The sequence below is a fragment of the Pezoporus occidentalis genome, unplaced genomic scaffold (assembly GCF_034315485.1).
Source record: "Pezoporus occidentalis ecotype Australia unplaced genomic scaffold, CSIRO_AGI_Poc_V1 ctg53, whole genome shotgun sequence".
Lineage (NCBI taxonomy): Eukaryota > Metazoa > Chordata > Aves > Psittaciformes > Psittacidae > Pezoporus > Pezoporus occidentalis.
Window position 1 is genome coordinate 3,033,973 of NW_026915866.1, and position 12,322 is coordinate 3,046,294.

Here is a 12,322-nt window from a genome sequence, read left to right on the forward strand (position 1 = left end):
TTCAGTGGGGAGGCATGAACGCTAAGTCCTTATGTTTTGAACAAAACAAAGAAAAAAACAAAGATATGAATATCTGTTTTCAGAAAATAGGAAGAATAACACAGAGGAAGATGATCAGAAAGATGACTAGAGGTCAATATGGGGAGAAAAGAAAGCAAAACAGAATCCAAAGCATTTTATTGAAAAGTGAGTTGTTAATGTTTTCCTCTTGTAGTTCTAAAAATATCTTTGAAAATCTGGTGATTGCTTGATCAAAGATTAAAATGTAGTCAGTATGTTCAAGTTCATGATAGTAAGGTTATATCAGTGTATGTGTAACCCTAATTAGCCTTCAGTGACTTCTGTAAATATGGTTGTCAGCCACCTATGTGTCTGATAGAAATGTTTATGAGCTGACCAATTGCAAACATGTCATTGCTTCAGTCTTGTAGTTTCACTGAGTCACTCACTGGACCTCGCATTCTCAAGGTCCTTGAACAATGTCTCAGCAATAGTCAAGGTTTTGTTGCATTATCACTGTACTGTCATGAAATGGAAATCTTAGTCACTTGTGTAAAAGAATCCTGAAAAACACTGGAAGATGCCAGGTGCCGGTGGCAACCTCTGTGTGGATACACAAAAGCACTGGTAAAAAAAGTCATCTGTATCCCAAAACAAAATTTGTCAGGGCTGAATCTCCCTCAAGATACCAGCATAGAAAATGAATCAGAAGCCGTTGAACATCATATTCACTAGGGACTGCATGTTAATTAGAATAAAGTTATAAAACTTTATATGCAACTCTCCAAAGATGCTGGTTACCACAGAGAACCTGTGTCTGCTGCCTTTAGAACTTTGCTGTTACTTTATTATTTCAATGGTATGAGAACAGGAAGCCAGGAATAAAAATGTGTGAAAACATCAAAAAATGAATCTTTTGAGTTGTGCCATTGATTTCTGGCTGTTTCAAGTGTGCAGATTTGTCACCTAAACCCAATTATTCATGAGTTGCAAATATTCAATATTCTGCATGGATTTACCTTGCTTTGTTTATATGTATTCTGCAATTGATACGAGTTTGCTAAGTCCATTTTGGAACTGAATTGCATTGCTTAACAAAATAATATGCTTTAGTGTATTTATATATTCATATGTATATTTTATTGTAATTTTTGGATATCAGGCTAGCCAATATTTAGAGGTGTGTACTCCAACTCCATAAGCAGTAATTTCACTAGGTATTTATGTGTGTGGGTTGGTTATTTGTAATAATAATTAAAACCCCACATAGTAAAGGGACTTCATAAAGAAATGTTATGTGCTTTTTGTTTAAGCCTAATAGTAGATTTAAGACCTATTATGTTGGGGCATTTTATGTGTTTTTACTACTAAAGCTGTTTTTATTTATTCCAACTTTCAAACTTACATTAAGTGATGTTGACTCTTGAGCTGGAACAGGTCTAAAAATAATGAAATACTTGAGTATTCTGGAAAAGGACTTCATGTGTTCATGTATTATTCATTAGATTTCCTTTGAGTGATTATAGGAAGGGAAGCTGGGAAGAGATAAAGATGGAGATAGGGAGGGAGCTAAGGTAGGAAGATCCCCCTTAAGCAAACCTGAGTAAACTTACTATCCAGATACACACTGTCTGGCTGGGAGGAAGTATATGTCTAATGCAACTCTACCCCTCTCATGTTTCATCTATTTCTGAACTGTATCTGTTCAAATCACTGCATATTTTTCAATAATAAAATGTTTCTTGGGTCATATTTGTTACGAAAGTTTAGGCCTAGTTATGTCTAAATTGAGTACCATTGAGTTCAATGGACTTTTGATTAGGATATGTGGTGGTTGGATGAAAAATAGCAATTTATACTTCTCTTTGTTGATGAAAGAATTTTAAATACGAAAATTATTACTGAAAAGTTACTAAAGTCTTTCAATTTTCTGCTGCAGCCATTATCAGTTACTAAAAGCAGCCTGGAACATTGTACAAATTAGTGCTTTTTATTTTGAATTAGTAATGTTTAAAATATCAGTGTTGAACAATTGTTCAAATGGAAAATTCTTTAAATAATGCTGGTAGTTCAACAAGTCAAAGGTAGAAATAGTTGTAGGTAAACTTGGGCTGCGGCCTGTCTTGACCAGGAAAAACTGAGAGACGTGGGCAAATGATGGACTGAGTGTATTCACATGTTCTCACAAGCTATGATCAACTGGAAGGAAAAAAACCACCATCATGTTAACTTTGGTTCCATTATAAAGACAAATCAGTGGTAGAAGTCAAGCAGACACTAGAAGTAGGAAGTACATCATAAGGCTTCAAAGGGGTTATTACAGAGTCAATAAAGAGGTTTTGCTGTGGTTTCTGCCTTAACTAAATGGTTTGCCTCCTGGAATAAATAAAAGGTATGCCACCATAAATTGACAACAAATGTTTTCTTGGGACCTTGATTGAAACATTCGTTTCTTTTACTTTATGTAGCAAAGCCTTGAAACTACTCCCTTTGAATGCTCCTTAGAGCTTGAGCTTTCTTTTATTTTCTTTTATTTTTAAATTAGTTGTGTTATTCTTCAAGGAATGCAGCAGCAGTGGTGTGAGGGAGAATGAGGACAAGGTCAAGAGATATTAAACTTACAAAGAAATTACAGTTGCTGCTAATTGTCATAGCAACAAAGGAATAATGGATCTTGGCGAGGAAGCAGAGGGGCAGAGGTTGTTGGTGTGCACTCACAGAAGTACTGTGCTGTTCTGTGGTATTAGGAAAGTCATTCTAGGAGCCTTTTTCTCTTGTATTTTCTAATTATATGTTTTCAGAAAAGGTTAGAACAGGTTTTTTTTTGTTGTTTTTTTTGTTGTTGTTGTTGTTGTTGTTGTTGTTGTTGTTGTTTTTTCCTTTTAGGATAGCCCAGGGAACCGAAGTAACACTCTGCTTTGGTGTGCTTTTGTGCTTTTTTGTGCACTCATGAGTTGATTTCTGTGTTGTATCTGTGGAAGGACCTCACTGGCAGAGGTGGGCAATGAAAGCAGGAAAGCAGCTGGACTGACATTGCTGACACCCCTGACAGGTAGTGCAGCATCCTCTGCCAAACCTTATTCTTGTCGTGATGGACAGTAACTGCTTTAATTTGTTTGTTGCCAGTTCTGTGATTGATCCTTTATAAAGAACAAATGAACTTGGGGAAAGAGAGATACTGTTTCCCTGGTGAAGTACTTCCAAGAATAGACCTGGGGGAATTTTATTTTATCAATTCAGCTTGCCTACTGTTGGTGGTGCAGGCAAAGAGGCTGAAGGAAAGGGAAAGGGAAAGGGAAAGGGAAAGGGAAAGGGAAAGGAAAGGAAAGGAAAGGAAAGGAAAGGAAAGGAAAGGAAAGGAAAGGAAAGGAAAGGAAAGGAAAGGAAAGGAAAGGAAAGGAAAGGAAAGGAAAGGAAAGGAAAGGAAAGGAAAGGGGTTTGTAAGTGTGTTGGGAAGGTAGCTGGGAGCCCTCAGCTCAGGTGAGCAGAGATGTTGCTGTGTAGAATAGGATGCACATCAAACTCATAGGACAGAGGACAGATGACTCAGTTTGCCTCCACTCTGAAAGTTACTGGAAGTGAAGACCTTCCTGAAAGGCAATAATGAGAGGAGATTTGTATATAAACTTTTTCCTTTTTGTCCATCTAATCTGGTGAAGTTTCACCAAAACTTAGAAAACTGCAGTCCTGTTTGTGTTTTGTTTGTTTGTTTTTTTTCCAAATAAAATAGAATTATTTTTTTTTTTTTTACAAAGGCTGTGTATTACTACATTTTCACAGGCAAACACCCAAGATTTCACACTATGGGTAAGTTACTGCACAGGATGTAGGAGATGCTCAATTAGCATGAAATCACACTCCTTACTATTGGTATGGCTCATTGAAGGATGCTTAGCGTTAATATCAGGGTGGGTTCAGTTGGTCAGCTGTAATACAGATGGTAATTTTAAGGTAAAGAACAAACCTTTGTACTTAAAACATACTAAATGTTTTACCTGTTATCTCTACTGGCTTGAAAACTTTTTATCTGTTGCTTTAAATTTTCAGAGATTATTCTTCAGGACTTTGTCACCAAAATGCTTTTCTTACATTAATAAAACAATATACAAACAAGGTATGTTTCTGTTCTCTGAGATACCCTTTGATCAATCTCAAGTGCATAATACTGTCTATATTTAAAAAGGGAGCAAAAATCTCCAAAGTCTTCTTTTGTTTTGTTTTGTTTCCTTATGTTCTTCTGCTCTTAACCTTCCATAATCATTGATTTTCCTTCCAAAACATAGTTGGTAATAACACTTGGACTGAAGATACTTCAGTCACGTCAGGCAGTGCTTTTGGAATCTGTGAAAAAGAACAGAGAACAAATCTTGGAAGTGTCTTGCTGTTATTATTTTGAAAGATATTTAGGTACTAAAGGACATGAAATGAGGTTTTTGATCTCCAGTGCTTCTTCACAAGTTCCAACAGTGATTGAAAAGTTACTTAAGTTTTAGGTTATCTGTAACATTGAGCAATGTGTGTTCTCTGACTTCAGTTTAACACAGAACACTCTTTTTCTTTAATTTTGTTTTTAGTAAAACAGTTTGAGTTTGTTTAACATTAACACAGATCTGGAATAGGAAAGTTTGTGTCTACGTAAGTATCAAGTACAGTAACCTGATATAATGCACCTGCATATTGAGATATGTATTTCTGTGTTTTATTTTTATGCTTTTGTAATAATATATAATTTGATTTTGAAAGTCTACAATTTGTCAGCATGAGTGAAAGAAAAAGTCACTCTAAGGAAGGCTTGTCAGCAGCTCTTTGAGTTAAGGTAGTGGGAATAAGATGCGTGTGCTTGATGTCACTGTAATGTTCATGTGATATATATTTTCCTTCCACAAAATACTACTCACTACTTATGTGCAGGTCTCAGTACTTGACAGTTGTCACTTTCTGTGCTTGACGTCTGTACATAACAGCATTAATAGTGGGTTCTGTGTCTCAGCAGAGGTTTTCTCATAATAATGGTAGGTCAGGGAAAGAATGCAAGAAAACATCCTGATGTTGCCTGTGTTGTTTGTGAAAGTGAAAAACAGACTTGCAGAAATAATTACTCAAAAGGGTTGAATAAGCATAAGTAGTGAGCGTGAATAACAGTTATGGGGAGAAAATACTTCAAAGAATTACAATTACAGAAAATACAGTTGTAATTGAAGTCAGGAAGGGCTTTTACAAGTTTAATGTATACTACTGTTACATTTCTCTGCTTTTGGTATAGCAGATTGCTATATAGAGATCTTACAGGCAGATTGATACTTTGGGATGATCACCTGGCCTCTTTTGCACTGAATTCCTAAATATGTGTCCCTTTAACCCTTGGATAAATATAACAGTAAATCTCTCTTCAGAATATATTGGTAAGGGCAGGCAGAGCTTAGAATTAAAAAATGTAGTACTGATGCTTCTGTGTTGTGTTAAAAATAAAATTTTTGTGGTTCATTAAAAGTTAGGATTAAATTTTGAAATACACAAGGCAATCATTGAGCTCTACCAAAAAAAAAAAATCAAGTTACACAGATGGTATTACTTGTACTTCTGTGTTTTTTTTATTTTTTTATTAAATCTTTGATATCTTGTAAAACCAGAGAATGGTGACTAATGCATTTATGCATTGTACTTGGACAGTTGTTTCATACATTTTCTCACCAGTCCAGTGTCAGTAAAAAAATTTTCTCTAGTTCCTGCTTAAATGTATTTCCCAGATCTGATTGCTCATGATTTTGTGCAGAACAGTTTGGTTAACACATCTGTCTAAATGCCTTTTTTTTTTTTTTTTAATCTATATTAGGATGTTTTGAATAACTTGGGTTCCTGTGAGTTGGATGAAGATGACCTCATGCTTGACTTGGAGTTCCTAGAAGAACAACATCACCATCATTCTGGTAAGTCAGATAAGTACTGAATATCTTCAGTGAGGTATAGTTATTCTTGAAATACAAAGTGTATTCAGTACAATCACTTGGAAATAAAAAAATGATTTATTGGAAGGGGAAGAGCAGTATGCATTTTGTAGTGTTATTTCCAAATGCTTTTGCTGTTTAACAGAAAAATGCACTTTACACTGCATTTGAACTTTGTATGTTCAGTTATGAAATTTAAGTGATTTGTACAGCTTTAGAATTCCTGCACCTGTATGGTTTTCGAGATACTTAAAATGATGACTGCTTACCCCATGTGGTTATTGAAAATAGGTGATCCTATTTTGTGTGTGCCAGAATAACATGTTTCCAATGAAGAAGGTTTTATTTGAGACAGGAATGTTACTTAATCCTTTCTCTCATAGTTGGTTAAGGTGCTGTTGCAGTGCTGTGATGAATAGCAATAGCTAAGGTCAACTTGCAGTGTGTTCAGAATGATTTTATCACAGGATTATACGAGGTCTGGGCAAGTCTGGCAGCTGCAGTGGGGAACCCTGCATTTCCTTTGGCTGTGACATAAGATGGTGTACGGCCTAGTTTGTGAACAAAAAAACTCCTGCTAACTGTAGGGTTTAGAGAGACTTAAAATGTATTTGAGATTTATACTTGATCATAGGTAGAGCTTTGAGTTTGTACTCTGTTGCGATACTCTGCTATGACAGTGACATGCTTTTACGCAGGAGTAATTCTCGCCCTCTTTTTTTACCTGCTGTTTTCTGACCCTTCTTTCTTCATCCACCATACAGGTACCTGCTATAGGTACCCACTATAGTAGGTATATGTAGTGCACATTCATGCAGACTTGTGTCTGTCACCTTCTGTTCTGGTCCGTACTTCGATGCAAATTTAGCAGTAGTTACAGATAAACTGCTTGAATTATGCTCATGTTTCAACTGTTCTATATATGATAATTGTGTTAATATATCTGAATTATCTCTATGATAATTTTATTTAATCCTTGTATTGTGCTTTTTAAACCTCTTTGCATATCTACTTATAGGACAAAATATCTGTTCCATTTTATTTGGTAGGAAGCCAGAGTAGCCAAAGTAGCCAGAGAGTATAGGGTGTTGAAGCAGCAATGCGCATGTGATTATAGTTCATTAAATTACTTGGAGCTAGGCTACAACAAACTACCTGCACAGCAAAGGCCCTTTCTAAACAGTACTGAATAATGCTATTAACTGGTTACAGAAAGTAACTGTGAAGAAATGTGGGTCAAAAAGCTTCAGAAACAAATATTTTACGAGGACTCACAGTTTTTAGATTTGTTCATTCCTTGGACCTGTTGGAAACAAATTAACTGGCAGAACTGTTTTCCATAAATAAACTTCCCTAACATGTTGCACTTGGCCTCGCTTGTGTTTTCCTCCTTTTTCATATTTCTAAAACACTTAATTAAAAGTGATTGAAAAGGTATGTCCAGTATATTGTAAAGATACATAGCAGCTTTTGAAACAGCTAGGATTGTAATGCCTAAATGACATTATGCTTGATATAATGTAATGCCTAAATGACATTATACTTGATAGAAAATTAATTAAGATGGAGATGTGATACGACACATAATCTTTCTACTCTTGTCTCCTTATCCAGAACAAATGAGATGCTTTTAAAACAGAAGTATATAAGTTGTCTTTTAAAGAATAGTAATCATTTCTATTCTGAGCAGTACACATTGCAGTATACATGGTGTCTTTGAACATGGGTGTTTATCTTATTAATATTTGCTCTTAGGTATATTTATTTGGTCGTGGGTCTAGCTGTAAAAAAATAGGATTTTCCTAGTTGTCACTGTTGTTTTTGAGTCATTCATTTGAAAGAAGGAGTTAGAAGGACAGAACCACAGTATAAATTGGCACAATTTCACCAAATAAAGCTGATATCTTTGTACTCGGTTGGATCTGGCACAAAATGGGTAGATGTGGCTGGTTGTAATTCATCATCTTTATTCGTGTTAAGATACTGAGATAGGCTTAATTTTCAGTCATTTGGCATTTACCTATTACTAAAGTACGTGAAACCCTAGAGTTAGATACTGACAGCTAATTATTTTTGACAAGTTGCTTTTCTGATTGCTATATTAAGCTGTGGTCCACTTCCAGGATTTAAGACTTTTCAATAAAAATTCTTTCTAGTAATTCTGAATTAACCCATTCTCTGTTTTCACTTCTGGGCTTGTTTGTTTTCTCTAATAGGCCTCTCCATTCATACCTTAGTAGAATTCTTCTAAGCTTCCTCAATTACATTATCAAATGTTATTGATGTGATTTTTATAAGAATGGGAACATGGAAACAATGAAGTAATCATGTCTAAGATGTACAACCAGTTTAATGCAGAGCTTCAATCTTTTGTAAACTCACCAGATAGGAAGTGATCATATTTCTGGGTGTGCATGTATAAACTATTGCAGATAACTGAGAAGCAATATATGTTTTTTTAAAAGATCTGTAATCTTGGTCCCATCATAAACAAGAAGAAAATGGAATAGTCACTGAGGATGAGCCAGTAATGTTATGGTAGAATTTATATACTAATTGAATTTGAATAAAACTAAGGGGCTATTTAATTATTTCAGTTGTGACCAGCCTGAAGAGTAGCTGCTTTTCTACAGTATTTGCTAGTCGCCAGTTTGTTGGACTCTTTGTAAAGGCCTGTTTAAGGCAATGTGCTTGATAGTTTACCTATGGCTTGCTTCACCAAAAATCATTAAAGACAATCCCAGACATACAGACTTGTGAGCCTCCTCTTCCCTGTTGGTACATGCTGTCCATCATATATATAGGATTCAGCTTCGTGTTACGTCAACTTTACATATTTAAGCAGTTTGTAGCAATATTTGTTTATACACCTAAAAAGTTCCTTATGATTTGCTAATACTTGAAAGGGATCTGTGTAGCTGACATTGACACTTTTATGGTACTGAAGTCAACTGGGAGCTAATGCATGTGCTTCTAGATCTGTTGTGGGAATGGAAGTCTTTATAAGTATAAAAATATAACACAGAATGCTGCTTTTTGCATGGTAACCTTAAAATCATTCTCTTATGGAAGTCAAAGTTATCAACAGTACTATGACTATTTGTAGTCTAATAAAAATCCTGTTGATATTTTGCATATTGATGCTGATTATATTAATACTGATATATATATTATACTGATTATAGCATATATAATATATAATAAAAATATATAATACTGATATACCAATTATAGCATTTATTTGGTTAAGGCCATCAGTCCTAGAACCATGTTACAGTTCACTTGTGCTCCACTTTGCCCCTTATAAGGAATTCTGTGGGTGATTGCTGCAGGGGAAAATGTTCCAAGAGAAGCTCAATTCAGTATTTTAACACATAAGCTGAAATATAAAGAGTTGTAATTGAAAAATAATTCAGGTCTTTCTCTGGTTGTTATGGAGGGTTAACTAATGAATGGGGCAAGTTCGTACTCTTCAAGAGCCTATGAAAATCTGTAAGAAGTCAAATGACATGATGTGATATTAGCCTTCATATTCTTTGACTTGAATATCACAAACTATTTCTTGGTCGCAGGGCTGTATGCAGCAAGCTGTATCACTGAAACAGCAACTCTGAAGTGTAGTTCCACAGTCAATAAATACAGTTGATGGGTTGGTTAATGGTGAACTGAGAAAGTCTATTGACTGCCATTAGGAGCTCCAGATTTTTAGAGACTTGTTAGTTATGGCCTGATTTACAATAGCTTCTACTTCTAGCTACTGTGATTAAAAAGTACAGTATTTGCTAGGCTGAGCATATATCTTTTTTGACTTTCTACTGAAGTTGACAATAATAATTTAACAAAATAATTGCATTGATTTACCATAATTTTAGTGACCATTTATGAATGGAAAATAAGATACTGTTGGAAGGATTTCTGGGATAAATGGCTGCTAAGGAGCAAATTTTAAAGGAGGAGGTAGGAGCCAATTGGCAGGCAAGGAAACTTTCTTCCAGAAAGTGGAATGTCATATAAATTAAAATATAGAGTTAGAAAGGTGAAAAAGACAAAGATCTGTTGCCTCTTTCATTGTTTATGATGTTTTTTTAATTTATTACTCCAACCCATTTTTTACTCCTGTTTTTGTTCTGTCCTCTCAGCTTTGCCCTAATGAGCTCTTTGTCCTCCAGCAGCATCCTCATGAAATGTGTTCCTGCAAAAGGGCACTGTGAACCTTGATAAGTACTTGAAAATTAAAACATATCCCTAACTTTTTCTATAACCACACAATTGAAGATAAGGAGATACCTGCAAACCTCATGTAGGTGCCTCTAATTTGAATGTAGACTTCTATGTTCTGAAAGTCTTAGCACAGCTATAGAAGTCTGCAACTACCTTGTTTCTGATCTCTCCATAAGTGATTTTACTGCAGTAATGTACTACTTTTGTTTCTGTTTAAAAGGCTACTGCCGAGATAAAGAATGTAAGACATTTTATTATCCCACCTAACACAACTGCTTTTAAATTTAATAAAATAATATTTATGTAGTACTCAGTGAATGTAGAGCACTACTGCATACAAATGCAAAGCATTAATCAACTTGATTCACTGAAGGTTTTGCATACTGTTCTTAGTCTGGAATGTTTAAAACTAAGCATAATATGACATACATGATGAGCCTTGAGCGTGCCTTTTTATTACTCTAAGTAAATTAGACTTTTAAAATATGCTACAGTGTTGATTTCCTGTTGTAGAATAATGAAGTTAGTGGTTTCTGTAGCAGCAAACCATTGCTGGTTTATAGAAAGTGACAGCATTAATTTGATTGCATTCAGTTTCCTTTTCCCAGGTGAAACATGACTGATTCTGAGTATTGATTATGTATAAGGAAGACCTATATATTTAGTGATATGAGCAGTGGGGAATTTATTCAAGTAATGCCCATTCATGTGGGTGAGTTGTACTCTTGTGTTGTGCCATAGCCTATTGAAAAAACAAATACTTGATTTTGTAAGGTTAGTGTTGTCATTAAATGATGACTGCAGTAACTAGTAGCCTTTTCTTAAAGTACACAAGGCAATAGATATCCAAGGTATTTTTAAAATTTCTTAACTATTTGCCATAGATGTCATAAAAAAGTATGTCTGTAGCTGGGATCTGTAGCAAGCGGTCCAGCTGAATTCAGGGGGTCTGCTCCAGGTACCAGATACTAAGCACATGCATGTGTCATCTCCACATCAGGCTCCACACTGCGCAGTGGCTATTCATCAGTGCAATACTGATTATTTGGGTACCCTGACTGGCCTGCTGCATTCATCATGTGGTTGCTTGCTGAGTAGTTTTGAATAATGTAGCTGGCTATAATTTTTAGAAGAGATTTGTCTTTGGATGGAGCTTAAGCCATTTTGGATTTAATGCCTCAGCCTCATCTGTAAAGCAGTGATCTAGCATATTTCAGAAATTCTTTGTCTTATTTGCTTATTTGGGAAAAAATGAAGTAAACGTGGAAATGTGAAAGGGCATTTTAGCATCCATCTAATTATTGTTCAACTCCTAAAAAAAACCACTTTCGGAGATAGGGCACATTTTGTTCAAACTGAAGACCATCTCTGTTAGAAGCTTCTCGAGTGTCTGCTTAATTCTGTATGTGGTAATACATGTTTTGGTACTTGCTTGAGGCTTAAGAATGTAAAAGAGTATATGTGACTTGAGAAAATGACATGGTGGGAGTGGCTTTTATGTGCTCTATGTATTTTCTTCTATTACTGGATGTTGAGGAAGAAGGGTCTTGTTGTAGCTTTTGTTAATGTAAGTGAAAGGAATGAGCATATGAAGTTCTGATGTAGTAGTATCGCTCTTACAATGTAACGCTTGCTTGTATATACCTAATAAAAAATAGAAAAGTAGTCGTTAAACAGATGCTCTTTATGTTGAAACTGTAATGCCCTGGTGTGGTGTTGGCTTAGAGTTGTCAGCAATGAGCAGGGAGAGGCATGTTTTAGTGAGGTGGTTGGAAACTGTGGGCTCCAGTCTTTGTCATGTATTTGTATTAGGTTGTTTTTATTTAGTGCATATTAGTAAGACCCAAAGCGTGTGCTGGCCTAGAGGACCCTCTGACCACACAAATGTTGGGATTTCTTAATTCAAAAAAAATGTATTATTGATTTGACAGATTACTGTATGGGTTTTGCAAACTTCCAAGAGCAAGGTAGAAACCTGATTTTGTTTTCTGAGGTAGATGCACAACTTATGCTTATTTAAATGTCAAATTAGTTATCAGATTATGATTTTTTAGTAACATAATTACGTTAGATACTAGCAGCTTTGCCAATACAAAGGCAGTATACTTGTTTTTTAGGAATTAAGATTTGGGAGTTTTTATTGTATTTCTTTTAAA

General features: G+C 35.2%; 1 protein-coding gene across 5 annotated transcripts in view; it reads left to right on the top strand.

Moving 5' to 3' along the window:
* CCSER1 (coiled-coil serine rich protein 1) overlaps positions 1–12,322 on the top strand; it is a 709,606-nt gene that overhangs the window by 132,160 nt on the left and 565,124 nt on the right. For all 5 annotated transcript variants that reach the window (XM_062637609.1, XM_062637611.1, XM_062637613.1 and 2 more), the window contains exon 5: positions 5,834–5,927. In XM_062637609.1, the coding sequence (XP_062493593.1) occupies positions 5,834–5,927 (94 nt within the window). The remainder of the gene's footprint in view (positions 1–5,833; positions 5,928–12,322) is intronic.